The following is an 18,154-nucleotide window of genomic DNA, read 5'->3' as shown; positions in this document are numbered from 1 at the left end:
CAGTGTAACCCTTGATATTCTGGTGTCCCCCCCCCAACCTTTCAAAATGAAAATAACCACTTCTATTCCAGAAGTCAAGATCTCCCGGCAATCCAATCTTCCTTATCTGACATTAACCCCTCCCCCCCTCCCTTGAGGTGGAAGTAAGCCCAGGAGGACAGCCACTGGTAGCCCTGAGTGTGCATACTGGCATTAAATGACAATTTTTTTACTGACGTTATCTTAGCCACACAGAACTATTTTTCTGGTCTTTATAATGATTCCTAAGTGATGCTAAAGTTGATGAAGCTACACCTCTGATAGCAGGGTGATCTATCTGCGTATATATAATGTTTTTTCACACTGCTTATTCAGTTGCCAGACGCCATGACCTCGCCAAATCACTAAAGTGCTCATGGTGCTTGGAGTAACTTTTTAAGCTCTTATGAATTATTACAGGGGGGTGAGGGGGAGAAATTAATAAAATAGAATGAGATGATCAAATTGGCTCTGTATAGCCAAACACACTGTTACATTTCGTTAAGGATATTGGTAATGTCTTGCACCATATGGTGAATATTTAATTCTGATTATATTGCATGTAGTCCATCTTAAATGCTGTTATTTTCCTACACATTTTAGGATGAGGCACTTAAACATTAATTAAAAACAAATTAATCACTTGGTTTATTTGTTCTATAATTGAGATTAATTCCTATTTTCTGTTCGACTCTGTTATACTCTCTTTTAGGCTAAGTGATGCAACATCATATGATATTGAATATAGAGATATCCATTTCAAGCCTGGACAAATTCAAAGGCACTTTATAGAAGTTCCTCAGGGAGCCACATGGGCTGGTAAGATAAAAGCAGCAATTAACACGGTAAGCATCATTTATCATGATGGTGCTTACTGATGTAAATGTGTAATGCTTGTATATGTGTGCATAGCTCAAAACTATATCTCACTGACTGTAGATTACCCAGCATTTCAAAACCGACTTATTAACCCCTTAAGGACCAAACTTCTGGAATAAAAGGGAACCTTAAGGGGTTATACCCTCAGAATGCTGCCATCATGTACATTTAATAAACACGCCTACTGAATAGATATCCTCTTAATGATGCTTTTGTCTTTGTAATGAATTACTTGAACTTTCTTTATTCCATGCATATTGGTTAATGTATATGCAATGTCAGTACACTTTGAATTTTCAGAATCCAGACCTGGTCTTTATCAAGATGATATTGGAATGCACATTCTTAATATATAAACAGCCAATCAAAATTTTTCAGCTTCACTTTTTCAGTGTTTATATATTCTTGAATTAGTATCTTAATTGGTGCTAAAACTGCATGCAAGTAGCAAAGTCTAAGCGAGAAATTGAAAATAAATATATAGTACAGTAGCACCTCCTTAAATGTTTACCTTTTAAAGAAACATTTAAGGGGATTCTTATTTGTTGAGCTGTGTGCTCCACATCAGATTATATTGGCTTATTGTCATCTTTGCTAAATTTCTACAGCTTAATATTGAGCTATATGTTAGTCAAGGCATATGGGAATAGAGCCTGTGGTGATTTATTAACCTATTAACATTGTTTTAACTTATTTTATTATGTTTTCTCTTTCTCCTCAGAGGTTACAGTTACTTCAAAGTCCTCTGATGTGTCGTCAAAGTTTGTTCTTCATGCTGTTCAGCTAGTGAAACAGAAAGCATACAGGAGTCATGAGTTCTATAAATTCTCTTCATTACTCGAAAAGGGCTCCGTAAATGAAGCTTTTCCTGTTTTGGTGAGGTGTTTTCTAAGATTAGTTATTTTTGTATTTTACGCAATCTGCGAACATTTTTAATTCACATGTATACACAGACAGAGAGAGAACGTTATAACCTTTCACGGTCTCCAAATCCACTCCCTCCACCAAGCATTAAAATGCGGTTATTTTTTTCCACTTTCAGAACGAAAAAAGAGGGGGGGGGGGGGGGGAGAATTATTTTTGTTTTCACTTAAAGTGAAACTTTCACTTCTCTGTGAGTGACAGGAACTGGTTCCCTCACCCCAGTAGAGGCTACAGCAGTTCTGCTGAGGCAACTAAAATGAATACTCACTTCTGGGGCTCTGCCATGTTTAGGGTGCTTGAGCATTTGCACAGAAATGCCATACAAGCCATGTACATGTGTTTGGGAGTTCTTTTCATAGTGCTGCATATGCATGTATAAAATATTTCCAAAATACCCACTGTGGAGTACTGTGTGACGTAACGTACAAACAATGTAATGAAATTTTGTGCATGTTTTTCAATTATTTTAAAGTATAAGCACAACTCAAAGCTTACTTAGTTTGTTACTGGGTTTTAAGTGGTGACAGTTGTGCTTTAACGCTATAACCCACACTTCACCCATATCAATTTTATTTTAAGCCATTCCTTGCCCATTATCGTGTCCCTCCTCCATTTTATTGTTTATTCTACTACCTACTATGGCTTAAATGGCTAATCTAAGCCCCAAAAACATGCTGCATTATTTCAAAGTGCTTTTTGCTTAGAGCACGCTGAGCAAACTCTTAGTTTTTAAATTTCTGAGAGTGGGTTATCATGGCAATCATTTGTTAAAAACATTGCTGCTAAAGACAGTCCACTAGGTCTGGCATTCCTGGGTACTTGGTTCTGGGGTACTTGTATACAGTTTGTCCTTATGTGTGTGTGCAGGATGTGCATCCAACACAATATAGAAGGCTGTCTGTCCCCTCTGATGGAGAGAGAACCAAGCTCCAGATTACGCATCTGGTCAATGGCTCTAAAACACAGCCTGGTCTCTAACTATGAACTTGTCTGATTCTTTTGTGAATATACTACTTTTTCAGTAATTCCCTGGTGGACAGGTAATTATGGCCCAATGATCTGTCTCCATAAACCTGAAAGGGATGCTCTTGATTGAATTTTCTCTCCTTCATGTGGGAGGATGAACTGCAGGGAATTGCTTTTTTTGGTTGTCTGAAAAAAAAATCCAATATTTTGTCTAATGCACTAAAAATATTGGGTCGGATTTTGCATTGTCAATCTCTTTAATTAGTGTGACTGTTCGAGTTACATGCATGCTTCTCCAGAACCAAAATACTGTATATCTAAGGACTGTGACTGAGTAACCTGTATGCTACCATAAAACTGAAATGCTACACCGCACCTTAGTTTTTCCTTAAAAATTTTCCCTGTCAGGGCAGGGACACTTAGTGCTGTGCATCTGACCTCAAAGCAGTAATCTGTGTTAATTCCACATCTATATAATATGTCAGATTTATAATTTTACAAGGTTAGAGTAGGAAATTAAAAAAGGATAAAGTAGGAATCGCTTCTAAGTGGGCTCATCTTCCTGTCCGCCTGCACCTCCCCCTCTGTCAGTAATTACATTGGCTTCCCATAAGATATATAGGGCTCAATTTAAGATCCTGGTACTTGCTTACAAATCTCTACACAATGCTGCTCTGACCTACCCATCCTCACTAATACACAAATATGTTCCGTCTAGGCTTTGAAAACGTACTTCTTCAGGATAGCATATCCATTAAACAGTCAACCGCTTTCCCTCCCCGAACTGATTCCTCTCCTGCAACTGTCATCAAAACAAAACACTAAGCCCTCTGAAAGGGACACTGTAGGCACCCAGTCCCTTTCAATATAAAAGTGCTGAATCATAAAAGCTTGAAAAAATGGAGTAAAGGGTGCTACAATCACAGTGTGTATCACTCCAAACACGCAGAAAATAGTGCATAATACAATAAAATATGGTGAGAGCACACTATACAATAAAAGGTTACCACATATGGCACATACAGTTGATGTTTCTAAAAACAAAAAAGGAACACATATATAGGGTAATATAGTTAAAACTATATAATTTTAAGAATCATTATTGGATTCACTTACATGGTTCTGAGCCACTTCACAAGCTGGCTCAGACTAAAAGCTCAATATAGAATGATTGGTGGCCACCTTGTAAGAATCTGGATGTTTAGGTACACAGCTTTCCCTCTTTCTAGTGTAGCACCAACAAGGAACTCAAATAGACTGGATATTGGTGTTAAAGCACCACCGGCTTTATTAAGAACAAACAGGTCAACTATATTATTGAAGGAATTTTATGATTTTAGAGAAGAATTTTTTTTTTTGGTTCAATGATAAATCGTACTTGCAAACCAAAGGGACAGCTATGGGGACCAGGTTCACCCCGAGTTACGCTAATCTTTTTATGTCCTATTGGGAAGTCTTTTCCCGAGGGGACATTGGGGCGAACCTGGTCCTCCCCAAATGCTATATTGACAATATTTTTTATTATATGTCGTGGCAATCAAGAATCCCTTTTAAATTTTATAGAAGATCTTAATCACAATGGTTGTAATATTAAACTTGCATATATACGTACTGAATAAATCAACTTTTTAGATCTATAAATTTATGTTGAACAATATCAATTGAAAGCCAAAACCTTATTTAAGCAAGTCGACGTTTAGTTTTATTTCTTATTTGGATCATAACCCTTGACAATAAACTGATTTTTTTTTTTTAAATTGATGCTTGATCTTTATACTTTAAATCCGTACAGTTCAGTTTTAATCTTAGAAATTGGCCCTTGGGGATGTTGGTTAACCATGGTCTAAAATGGCAGCTTGTAAAAATAAATAAAACTGTTAACGTCAACTTGCTTAAATAAGGTTTTGGTTTTTAATTGATTTTGTCAATCATAAAATTCCTTCAATAATATAGTCGACCTGTTTGCTCTTAATAAAGTCGGTGGTGCTTTTACACGCCCATATCCAGTCTATTGGAGTTCCTTATTGGTGAGGAACACTGGAAAGAGGTAAAGCTGTGTACCTGAACATCCAGGTTCTTACATGGTGGCCACCAATCCTTCTATATTGAGCTTTTAGTCTGAGCCAACTTGTGGAGTGGCTCAGAACCATGTGAGTGGATCCAATACTAATTCTTAAAATTATATAGTTTTAACTATATTACCCTATGTATATGTTCCTTTTTTGGTTTTTATAAACTATAAACATCAACTGTATGTGATCTGCCATATGTGGTAACTTTTTATTGTATAGTGCGCTCTCACCATATTTTATTGTATTTTACCCAGACCACTTCAGCTCATTGAAGTGCTATGGGTGCTGTGTCCCTGTTGCACCTAGTGCTGTAATGTTAAACATTGGAGTTCCAGAGAACTGCAATGTTTACATTGCAGCACTAAGTCTGCCCTCTGTGTCTGTCTACCAGACAGCCACGGGGCGTTTCCGGAATCGTAACAGACTTTTTGTCCATTATCTGATGCTGGACGTCCTCCCGCTCTGCATGAGGACCTCCAGTGTCAGATTTTTTTTTCCCCCATAGGAAAGCATTGATTCATTGCTTTCCTAATGGGCATTAGACCCCGCTCATCGCGGGTCGGAAGAGGGGGCAGAGCTTTGACCCAGCGCAAGGGACATCGGTACTGGGATAAGGAAAGTAAATAAAGGGTTTTTAACCCTTTATTTACCTGGGAAGGGGAAGGGGCGGAGGCAGTTTGTATTCCTGGCACTACAGTATCCCTTTAATACTATCCTAACAACCTACTTTTCTACCCTACCCTTTTTTTTTTTTTTTTTTTTTTTTTTAATAAATAACTATACCCAACTAGTCTAGCATGTAAGCTCATTGAACAGGGCCCTCAAGCCCTCTGTTCCTATGTGTCCAACTCGTCTGGTTACAAATACATGTCTGTTAGTCCACCCATTGTACAGCGTTGCGGAGTTTGTTGCTCATTTAACCTGTATCTGTAAGAACGGATTCAAATTGGCACCTATACCTAATTTGTCAGTTTCCAGAAAAGTGATTTAATGCACTGTTTACATATGTTACCCTCTCCTTTGGAATTTCGATATTCTTTATAAAGTGTATAAATGTTTTTTTAATTAATATTTTTCCTTTTTTTATAGGGTGGAAAGACTATTGAATTTTGCATTGCCCGTTGGTGGGCAAGTCTTAATGATGTCACTATTGATTATACTATTTCTTTCCATGGGCTTGCTTGTGGCCTGCAACAGCTAAACATTGTAAGTTTACAAATGTTTTTTGTTTGTTAATTCGTATATATATTGTTGTGTATTGTTATTTCTGAAATAGTAAATTGCTAAACAATTTAGTAGGAAAAATGTTTTAGTTTTTTTTATAAATCTTTATTTTTTGCGAGTATTGGCAAACAAAATGTCAACATTAGTGGACAACAGGTAAGACAGTTTTACAGTACAGAAATCTTTTCGCCACTTAGCGTAGTCTACTCAGTTTTATTTAGTGTTTAATGCAAGTTCGCCCAGGCGTCCCTAGCGGTGTTCCTTGAGCTTGCGACTGGGTGGAGCGATAAACTTGAGCCTTGTGTGCCTCGAGGCTAGTTTACAGTACGCCTAGATACTAAGGCCAGAATAAGGCACGTTGTTATAATTTTATTGGGTAGGGGAGCCCTTAGGACCGGGTGTGGGGTCCCATTTTGTTGTGCTGGATCTGAAGGTGGGAGTGTAGCGCTGGGCACCCGGAGGGCTGCTAGTTTTGCTCTGGCGTGTCGCGTGATAGCGCTTGGGGGGTGCTTTGGGGCTAAGCTAGGTCTACAGCTTTCGGAGCCGGCAACATAAAATAACAGTTATACAATATAGAAACGTGTACAAATATTAACACAAACATAGACCACTTCCTTTCCCTATTAAATAAGAGAAGGAAAAAGGCCACAGGGATAGGGTTCTGTGAGAGGCAAAACTCAGTCCCAAAGTTCAGGGTGGCTGTGCTGCCGTCGTGGGTGCTCCTCCTCTTGGCACGAATGGAATAATGTCCGCTACATTCCAGGCCGGGTGGGCTGAGACCTGTGGCTGCGCTGTCGGTAGGCCGAGGGCATGCAGGAAAGTAGGGGCTTCGGCAGGATGTGAGATAACGTGTGTTTTCCCTGCCTTACTGGCTAGTAATCTGCGGGGACCCCACTTGTAGGTGATGGACTTCTCCTGAAGTACTTGGGTTATGGGCTTGAGGGAGCGCCGCCAGGACAGGGTATATCTGGATATGTCCCGATAGAATGTCAGTTGGTCGCCCTCAAAGGGCACCGTGGGAGAACCCCTTGCTGCCCCCATGATAATGCCACGGTCAGCGTCACGTACCAGTTTAAGCAGAACTTCTTTAGGCGTCTCCCGGGTCGCTGTAGCCGGTTTAGGAAGCCTGTAGCAGGAGTCCACCACTATCTGTTTAGAGTGCTTGGGCGTCAGAAGGGTGGCAAGGAGCCTCCTGCAGTAGTGGGGAAGTTCTGTATCTGTTATAGTATCTGGGATGCCTTTTATCCGTAGGTTCCGTGCCCTGGCCTTGTCCTCTAAGTTAGCCAGTTGGGCTTGCTGAGCAGCGCTCTGTTTCTGCAGTGCTTCTATGGCAGCATCTGTGGCTGTCTGAGCGAGCTCGCGGCCTGCCATACCTTCCTCCATTTTGTGCATGCGGGCATTGAGCGTGGAAACCTCCTCCCGGATCGGCGCCAAGTCAGCCCTGAACATGGCTTGAATCTCTGCTACCAGAGCTTTAATATCTGCCCTTGTGGCCGGGGCCGAGTCACCGAGCGCTGTGGTCGCCAGTGGTTCCGGTCGTCGCCTCGGTGGAGGGGAGAGGTCGTCGGCTGTATTGCTATCCTCGTCCGAGGACAGATGTGAGTAAGTCTCTGCGGGCGCCATCTTGGTATGTGTCGGCCTCACTGCAGTCCGCATGTAAGTGCCGATATCGTGGGAACCCGAGCCCGGGTCCGGACGCAGCTTCTTGCTTTTCTTCCCCATACCGTCGGGGATCAGACAGCCTCCAGTGGTGGTCTGGTTGCAGGGTATTCTCTGGGATTGCCGACCTTTTCTCGGGCTGAATAGCGGAGCAGCTCCGAGACGCGTCTAGCTCGTTTGGGCGCCGGCTCCGCCCCCGTTTTAGTTTTTTTTATATAAATACCCATGCATGTATGACAATTACTAAAATTAATTAAGCTTATGAAACTGGCTACTGAGAAGGATTGGGTAATTTGTTTGGATGATTCAAGTGCTTTTGATCATATGATTTAACTCTACTGTTTGGCTACTAATAAAAGTACAGAGGGTCGAGAAGTATACAATTAAATGTTTTGGCTAGTTAATAAAAGTGGGTAGCACAGGTACCCCATTAAATAACTGGCACCTATTAACTGTTCTTTGCCATTGGCTGGAATGTTTTACTGAACTTGAGATAACCGGACAGTGCAGGAAATAAGCACCATAGCATTTCATGGATACAGCATACATTTGTTCTGTATTTCCTTAATATTGGTGCCAAGCAGTGGCGAACACAAACCATGGGGCCCCGGTGCGTAACTTATCCGTGGGGCCCCCCTCCCAGAGAGAGAGAGAGAGAGAGGTACACACACACACACAGACACAAGACACACATGACATACATACAAAGAGACAGACACAAGACACACATGACATACATACAAAGAGACAGACACAAGACACACATGACATACATACAAAGAGACAGACACAAGGCACACATGACATACATACAAAGAGACAGACACATATACATACACACACATACAAAGACACATAAACACACAATATTTAAGTCACCCTCCTGTTTCCTACATTTTAGGTGCAGGAGGGTGACTTTCCTTGGGGTCCAGTGGTGGCTCAGGTTGATGGGAATCAGAGTTCCCACTCTGACTCCCTACTCTGCTTCCTCCCGCGCGGGCTCTGTCTGATAGCTGGGAGGAGTGACCGGAGTAGTCACTTCCTCCCAACAGTAATGTCATCACAGGGGGCCCGGTCGCGCTGTTAAAGCGCTCAGCCCTGACCGTCCATCTCAATCGGGTGGCCCTAACCGCATGGGCCACCTGGTAGGCCCCTTGGACGGAAGCCCCGGCGGTTTGCCACATGGGCCGGGGATGCAAAAGATGGTGGCAGGGGTCCACAGGGTGGACGGGCCACCTGGAGTGATGGGCCTGGTCGCAGTTTCAACCCCTGCGACAGCGGTATGTACGCCAGTGGTGCCAAGTTTAGAAAAAAAAAAAACAGGCTGTAAATAGACTTGTGATTCTGGGATATGACACAAATGGCACTGACAAGTCTTTATAGTGGAAGTGGAATAATGGAAAAAGGAACTTTCCTAGGTGGTGCTTAAAATTTCAAAAAGTTAAAATCTTGTTTGTTTTGTATTTCATCATGAGCAAACTTTATATATTTGCCAACTAAAGTCTAATTTTTGTTTTATCTGTTGTCTCCAAAAGCAAGATCTATGTTTAAATAAAATTTGCTCAAAACATTTGTTTGAATAATTAAACCAAAAGCACATTTTGTTGTCCACTGGGTATAATCATATTATAAAATAAAACTAAGGACAAGCCTAATTTTCAAACGGAGCACACTATTAAAATGGGGGATAACCCCTAAATGATGATTTTAGACTTAAGCAAAACAAGAAGGAAGAACCAAAAACAAAAAAAAAAAACACATGACTATATTAAACTTAGTCAAATAAAATATAACCTTTATTGTTATTTATAAAACCTGAATCTAAGTAAAGATCAGACCCAAGAAAGTATAAAAACAAGAAACATACTAATTTGTATGGACAATGAAACAGTGTATCGAGGTCTCTGCTACTGGTATAAGTGATACAAAGTTACTAAATTATGTCGATCGAGATATGAGAAGAAGCAGCTTTCCCTATTAGGCTATATTTTAATTGCATACGTTTAATTTAGTCAGGTGCACACCATTTTTTTTTTCCTTTCTCTTTTTGCTCTTGTGTTATAGTTATTTTCATTATTTATTTTATTTTTACAGCATGCATCCGAAGGTATTGCACGGTTTGATGTTGGATCCACATTAAAGTATGAGGAATTGTCTCCCAGCATTAGCCTGAAAAACTGGGTGCAGACTTTAAGGTATAAACTTTTCTAAAGACAACACATTTATTATGTTTATACTTGCAATAATTTACAAGCTTGAAATTGTAATAATCTTTATATAATGACTTCCCCCCCCACAAAGCCACCAAAGAAGAGTGAAGTTTAAGGAATTGTATTGCTTGGACATACTTTAAACACGTGCATATAGAGCATAGTAAATAACTACCTTCAGTTTTATACTGGCCAATCCTGGTGCTATTTTGTTGGTAATATTACTAATAATGTCCTATTAAATGCCACAATAAATTATTCTATGACCACAGCAAATAATGGTTTCAGGAAACTTATCTTTAACTTGTTCCAGTATATTCAGCCACTGTGCACATATATTGCACCACTCTGAAACATTTAAACTGTATCTATATGTCTTAAATATTGTGTATTCATTTGTTTGGAATAACACCGGAGTTAACACAACCGTGAAACTTTAGAACCAAATATTACAAGCTAGAATGCAAATTGAGCATGAAACTGTGGCGTCTGAGAACCAAAACACACATGGTTATTCCATAAAGTGATCATTCTAAGTGAATTAAAAATGAATTTCTAATTTAAGGCCAGAGTAGCTGAACTGACAGCCTAGATTACTCGTCATTTGTTAACTTTAGCTATTTTGACCTTAAAGGGAATCTCCACTTTCCAAATACAAAAAACAACACTATTAAGTAGATATACCCTCACTGAAAACATGTATTTAATTATGCATTTTTTCCCCATTGGCAGTATATCAAGACTGCTTGCAAAAGCTGCAGATATTTTGTCTGCAGCTTTTGCAAGTCTCCTTATCTTCCCACTTTTGTGAATAACCTGACCGAGAAGCCATGTCTTGCAAAGTAGTGCGTGTACATTTATTCCTTATCATTGTGCGCAAAGTAGTTCACCTATCAGCATTCAGTGTGGTGTAAACTTGAGGTTGATGATTCATTGATTTATGATATCTATGAAGTCTGCTGTACTACATTATTGGTAAATTCAAACTTTGCAAATTTCTTTACAGACCCATTAGTGCCAAGACAAGACCATTAGGATCCCGTGATGTTTTGCCAAATAACAGACAGTTGTATGAAATTATTTTAACGTATAGTTTTCACCAGGTGAGTCTTAAATTATTTTAGTATCTTATTTTCCAAGTTCTGTCTGTGTATCTACCCCTAGTTATGCACTTAGTTATTTGGCCATTGTAAGCTCTGGGCACCTTAAATTTCTGTGCCAGTCACATGAAATTTTCCTTTTACTTTCCTTCGTTTTGGGGTAATAGATGCTACTATGCCCATTAGACATACCTCCCACTCACTTAATATTGTGTAAGACACAAGCAAAAAAGTTTGAATAGCTGGTGGCACGAACAAATAATATGGCATGGCTTTTGTATTGAAGGAAATATCATGTTAATGTACTACTAGTTGTGCTTGATTTTCACTTAGTAATGTGTTTTTCATTAGTGAAATAATACATTGTGCATAGAGATATTGCCTCCAGTCACCTTTATTTTTAGTTTGGCAATTTGTCTTCACACATGCAGTCACAAGGCTGGTATGACTTTATACTCTACTTATTGGTACATGACAAATTTTAAGTCTGAAACATTTTGATATTATATGGAAATGGTTCGTGGTTGTCTGATCTACATTTTTATATGTTATACATTTTCTTATTAGCCCAAAACTGGAGAGGTTACTCCTAGTTGCCCATTGCTTTGTGATTTGCTGTATGAATCTGAATATGACAGCCAGCTTTGGATTCTGTTTGACCAGAACAAAAGACAGATGGGCTCAGGAGATGCTTATCCCCACCAGGTATGATTACTTAATTTGTATTTATTAACTCTTTTCTTTTGTCTCCCTCCTTAAACACATTTAATTACCTATACTGCATGGATAGAGCAAGTAACTCTAAACATGGCATTTACTTAGCTTTGTTTCATGGCTTATGCAAGACCATAAAGCGGTAAATACAGTGCCTAGACTGACTTTTTTACATAACTTATATAAAAATCTGCACTTGTCACTATGAGAGGGTGGCGTTTGTTTCCATGTTGACATTATGATTATATTTTCAGTATTCTGTAAAACTGGAAAAGGGAGACTACACCATTAAAATGCAGGTGCGTCATGAGCAAATAAGTGAATTGGAACGTCTGAAAGATCTGCCATTCATCGTTTCTCACAGAATGTCGAATACCTTGACTCTAGACATATACGAAAGTCACAGCATGGCTTTACTGGCAAAGAAAAAGGCAAACAGTATTACTATTCCACCAAAGCATACACAGCCTTTTTTTGTTGCTATGCTACCCGATGAGAAGTAAGTATGAAACACTATGTGAAACATACCAAAGTATTGCATTATACCCTTGTAGTCTCACCCCATTGCCCTGACGCTCTTTATAGTCACTTTCATCTTGTTATGCTTACGTTACAGGCGGTCTGGTGCATTAATAGTCTTCCCATTCTATTGTCATCTGCTTACATCACAATCCTTCCCGGCCTCTGCTGCATCTCTTAAAACCAGCCATTATAAACATTAATTCAATAATAATAGTGATAGATATATCTGCAAAGGTGCACTATGTAAATACAGACAAGATGTCTATAGATGTTACTCATACACCTAAACCTAGAGTGATTATCTGCTGTATACTTAAATTTTTCTGTTATTCTATTATTATTTTTTTCTATCTTTTGGGAACACAGAATACCAAAAGGTGCTGGGCCAGGCTGCTACCTTAGTGGCACGCTTACAATGTCTAAAACGGAACTGGGCAAAAAAGCTGTAAGTATAAAATAAACATAATCTTTCTTGCTGCTAAAATAAGTGTGAAATGTAACTTTCATTTGACAAGTCAGGTGAAAAATGCAGTGTGTGTGTTGTGTTTTTTGTTTTGCTTTCAGGCACCACGTTCGGTTTGATTTGATTTTTACAGTATTACCCGTATTCCATACAGCGGTGTTCTTGTCTTCTTTGTAATAAAAATAATACATTTAAAAGAAAATCCTAACCCGTGTACAAAATAAAGCATTTTTTTTACACATACAGTTGTAATCAAAATTATTCAACCCCCATAAATCAGATGTATTGTCAAAATGTACAGACTTTCAGCTGTTTGCAATGAAGAAATCAAACAAAAGCCCTTGAAGTATTCATTTTATTGAGCTATTTCAATTGCTTTTGTTTGATATTTTTTTTCATTGCAAACAGCTGAAAGTGTAAATTTTGTATGGGGGTTGAATAATTATGGGTACAACTGTATCTGTTTGTGCTATATTTTGCGCTTTACTACTTTCTGTGATTCTGGTGAGAGTTCGCTTTGTAACCACAAAGAATCACATATGATATTTGAGTGTGGTAGGTGGTGTAACTGTGACCCATGGGTGATATTTACAGATAAAACATACGTGTGTGTGTTGCACAAAGGTTCTATAGACCTAAATGTATATAGGCATCAATAAATCCTAGCTTAAGGCAAATGGCCAGCAGCACACATTGGATATAAAAAAAAAAAACTTGCCTCTGGTGGCAGGAAGAGGGTAGATATTCTTTCCAGAATCGGTACAGAGAACCCTCAAGACCAGGGAATACATCCATTGATTGCCATAGGCATTTAATGGGCAAAGAAATGGTTGTTTCCAGTAGCTGTTAATGACCAATAGTAAGTGGGAAGATTTAGGGGTGTAACATCTGCCTACTGTCAGATTTTGCCAAGAAATGTCTTCACCATTAAGCAAAGTAGTCATTACTATGTCTTATGATATATTTTGTTTGCATTGGAATTCCAAATCCTAGTGTTTTTTGAGTTTTTTTTTTCTGGAGATCTCATAATAAACCATGGGAACAAAGATTGACTACATAGATAGTAATATCTAATGAACTGTATATGTGTGTTTATAAAAATTTTTTTTGTTTTTTTTACTTCTGTTTAGAGATATGCATATAGCAGTAGTAGAGATCTTAAGTATTTTGGGAGGTTTTTTGGGTGTTTTTTTTTTTCCCCTTCATATTAGAGGCAGTGCTTTACGACTGGGATTTCATCACCTGGAGGGAAAAAACAGGCAGGCAATCTCCCCCAATTAACCTTTTGCCTTATAAATTGCTTCCTATCCAAGACATCCCCAGTTCTTTGCCTGCCTCTGGCAGAGGAGGGTGTCAGGTCAGGTTTTCTCCTAGAAGTATGGTGAGAGGACTGAGGCTCTGGAGGCTCTACTTCTTTTAAATACATTTTTCAGAGATCAGCCAGGGTTAACACTCCAGACGGCTGTATCTCCCCGGGTTGTATTAATTCCGTCTATACCGAGCCAGGTGCCGGGCAGACGATGGTGTGCTGGCGGGCACTAGCTGGGAAGTCCTGGCGGTGGAACACTCGTACAGGTTATGTTTATTTCTACCGTGGAATCGCGAAATGCAGGACATGCATAATGTGATTTAAAATTCAGGCGCCAATATCTTTGGTTTTTCTCTTCGGGGTCAAGATATTGGTTTCCAGGACTTAGTTGCTGCTGGGTAAACAGCCTCTAACTGTTGCCAGGTGCACTCAGAATCTGTTGCAAGTGTGTTCTCACCAACCTCCAACACACTCTGAGGACATTTAAGGTAAGCCTTTTTGCTTTATCTTAAATTACTCTAGCCTGAATAAGTTAATTATCTGTGCTGCAAGGTAGATAACAAATGTTTCTAAGTAGGAGAGTTTTTAACATCTCTTCAATTACCCCTTAAGGACCAAACTTCTGGAATAAAAGGGAATCATTGCATGTCATACATGTCATGTGTCCTTAAGGGGTTAAGGATTATTACTAAAGTCTTAAATCATATAGCGCTTTGCAGGGGTAAGCACTTAGTAGATCGGTCCAAAATAGATTTTTCTTTGAGTTAAGCCTATAAAGGGTATTGGCATATACTTTTACATAATTCTATTGGGAAACTTTAAGTTTCCTTTCTGGCTCCTCGGTAATTAGTTAATAGGGGTTTCAATAATCACTAATTGCTGCAACAGGGTCAGCAATTAAAGTGAAGTGTTTGGTGGAATATATTCACAAGAACATGACCTGTATGACTATTGGAGGATTATCCTCGGTATGTTATGCTTAGGAGGCTGATATTTAAAATCTGGTTTTGGTTAAGTTAATATACTGTTATAGCAGATGGATTCTTTAAATGCCAGGATCCTAGCTGCAGTGTTTATTTTCTTAAACATGCAGTAGGCTTTTAGCAATTGCTGTAGACAAAGCTCTGTTGTAATTTCAAGGGAATGGTTCACCCTCCTGGAGTGCTGAAAAGCCCAACTCTGATTTATCATCTTTTTACACCATAAATAAATGTGAAGAATGGGGAACGGTGATTTGGAACTTGGGTGTCTCTGCATGTGAATTTGAATATGCAGGAAATACTGTTTTGGAACTATAATTATGATGATAAAAAAAAAAAACATACCTGAATTTTTTATTTTATTAAAAGTACACGTGTTATGATAGACATGATTTGGGTATAGTGCACTTAGTTTCGCACAGTGATTGGATGTTAGCTACACCTGTCAGAGCTCTGTGTGAGAAGCCAGTGGACGTTCACAAATCAGTGAATGGCGGATAAACTAAACTATAGTGGGCCTACAAAGATTAGCTCACAAGATGCTTGGATTTTTAGGTGAAAACAAGAAATACTGAGGGAGTGATCTGCTGCTTTTTGTTAAGTTACTTTTTGAACACTTGAAAGATTTGTTTTAAAACTGATGGGTGCATTTCTGTACATTTCGATAAATATTTTATATGACAAACTAAGGGCAAATGTCCTTTAAACTAAATAGCCATTACACTGTTGCAAAATAAAAGTCTACAATGTGATCGTTTTTTTATGTTTTCCTTTTTAATCAAATTGACAAAGCTATTGGTTATGTTAAATCAGTTGAAAACATTGGACAAGGTTATACTCGTTAAATATAGAGGTATACTCTAAGCACCATAACCATTAAAGCTCAATTAAGGATTATAGTGCAAAGAGGTAATAGGTGCCGCCCCACATATTTTTGTTAAGCTGCTTTTGAGAATTTTGACAAACGTAGCTTTTAGTGGCATTCTTAGACTGTCCTCTTCCCAACCACATTGATAATGCATCATTTACAATACTGCATTACTGACATCAGTTTATCCAACCTGAACCATGCTGACATGCTCAGAGGGGTTGGGGTATTTTGTCTTGACACATACCATAAATTGTACGTTTAAGTAAAACGTGTATTTACTTTCACCATACGATATAATTATCAGCAAATGTAAATATGAAATTATGTCTAAAGTATTTTGGTTCTATCTGTAGGTATTAATGGGCACTATAGGCACCAAACCGTTTTACCTTAAAGGGAATCTCCAGTGCCAAGAAAACAATCCGTTTTCCTGGCACTGCAGGATTCCTCTCCCTCCCACCCCCTAATCCCCAGTTGCTGAAGGGGTGAAAACCCCTTCAGTGACTTACCTGAGGCAGCGATATGTCCCACGTCGCTGCCTGCTCCTCCCCTGCCGCTCCACCTTCTGCCTACGTCGGCCGGTGGGCGAGACTGATCCCGCCCACCGGCCGAGGAGACCTAATGCTTGCCGCGCATGCGCATTAGCGCACCCCATAGGAAAGCATTGAAAGCGATTTTCAATGCTTTCCTATGGGGAACTGAGCAACGCTGGAGGTCCTCACACAGCGTGAGGACGTCCAGCGACGCTCTAGCACAGAAAACCTGTGCTATAGAGCAGGAAGTTCCCTCTAGTGGCTGTCTAATAGACAGCCACTAGGGAAGGACTTAACCCTGCAAGGTAATTATTGCAGTTTAAAAAAAAACTGCAATAATTACACTTGCAGGGTTAAGGGTAGTGGGAGATGGCACCCAGACCACTCCAATGGGCAGAAGTGGTCTGGGTGCCTACAGTGTCCCTTTAATGAAGCAGTTTGGTGTATAGATCATAGATCAATTCTCAGTTCTGTAATTCATTTTATTACGGTATCTAAGGATTGTTTATTTTACTATTTAAGCTTAAAATTTAAAGTGTGGATTATTAGATTACTTCCTATAGATATGCTATGTGAAGTGACATTATGCCTTAGAGTTCTGTTAAAGGATCACTATAGGGTCAGGAACACAAACATGTGATCCTGACCCTATAGTGTTAACACCAAGATATAACCCCCCATGCCTCCATAAATATAGCAAAATCTTACTGTATTCAAGTCTGAAGCTGTAAATCTGCATGCTGTTAGACTCCTAAAAACAAGCAGTCTACTGACCTCATCAGAAGTGGTAGCCTGATCCAATCACAATGCTTCCCCATAGGATTGGCTGAGACTGACAAGGAGGCAGATCAGGAGCAGAGCCAGCATGATTCAAACACAGCCCTGGCCAATCAGCATCTCCTCATAGAGATGAATTGAATCAATGAATCTCTATAAGGAAAGTTCAGTGTCTGCATGCAGAGGGAGGAGATCCTGAATGTTTGGATGCATTTCATTTTAGGCAGCCATGACCCAGGAAGGATCTCTAACAGCCATCTGTGGAGTGGCCAGCAAGTTATCACTAGGCTGTAATGTAAACACTGCATTTTCTCTGAAAAGACAGTGTTTACAGCAAAAAGCCTGACGGTAATGATTCTACTCACCAGAACAAATTCAATAAGCTGTAGTTGTTCTGGTGTCCATTTAACCACAAGGCAACCTGACTTAAAAGGACACTATAGGCACCCAGACCACTTCAGTCATCTAAGCACCCAGAAGTCCTAGAAGGACTTCTGGGTGCTTAGATGACTTCTGGTCATCTAAATTACACTGGACGTCCTCACGCTATACATGAGGACTTCCAGTGTCACCGGAATCCCTGTAGGAAAGCATTTCCTATGGGGAAATCCTAATGCATGCACGCCCATTGCCGCGCATGTACGTTAGGTCTCTCCTCCACCTTGTCAGCTGTGGAGGAGCGCCGGCGGAGCCTGACCCAGCGCTGTGGGACATCAGTGATGGATTCAGGTATGTGACTTAAGGGGTTTTAACCCCTTCAGCGCAGAGGGAGGGGGACACTGTAGGAACCTATAATGCCAGGCTTTGTATTCCTGAATCTCTTTGTAGAATCTCTTTAAGGGAGTCTTCCTTAATCTCTTTATAGAATCTCTTTAAGGGAGTCTTTAAAGAATGTGGCTACAAGGCTCATCTTCCTACCTCCCACGCCTCCCA

At 39.7% G+C, this 18,154-nt stretch overlaps 1 protein-coding gene across 3 annotated transcripts in view; it reads left to right on the top strand.

Annotated features, from left to right (window-relative positions):
• The window catches only part of TPP2 (tripeptidyl peptidase 2), a 55,924-nt gene that overhangs the window by 23,516 nt on the left and 14,254 nt on the right, over positions 1 to 18,154 (top strand). For all 3 annotated transcript variants that reach the window (XM_063460058.1, XM_063460050.1, XM_063460066.1), the window contains exons 16-23: positions 731 to 837; positions 1,619 to 1,773; positions 5,949 to 6,065; positions 9,837 to 9,937; positions 10,959 to 11,055; positions 11,620 to 11,757; positions 12,021 to 12,265; positions 12,655 to 12,733. In XM_063460058.1, coding sequence (XP_063316128.1) covers positions 731 to 837; positions 1,619 to 1,773; positions 5,949 to 6,065; positions 9,837 to 9,937; positions 10,959 to 11,055; positions 11,620 to 11,757; positions 12,021 to 12,265; positions 12,655 to 12,733 — 1,039 coding nt within the window. The remainder of the gene's footprint in view (positions 1 to 730; positions 838 to 1,618; positions 1,774 to 5,948; positions 6,066 to 9,836; positions 9,938 to 10,958; positions 11,056 to 11,619; positions 11,758 to 12,020; positions 12,266 to 12,654; positions 12,734 to 18,154) is intronic.

This window comes from Pelobates fuscus, chromosome 1 (assembly GCF_036172605.1).
Source record: "Pelobates fuscus isolate aPelFus1 chromosome 1, aPelFus1.pri, whole genome shotgun sequence".
Taxonomy (NCBI): domain Eukaryota; kingdom Metazoa; phylum Chordata; class Amphibia; order Anura; family Pelobatidae; genus Pelobates; species Pelobates fuscus.
This window is presented reverse-complemented; position numbering and strand designations above follow the sequence as displayed.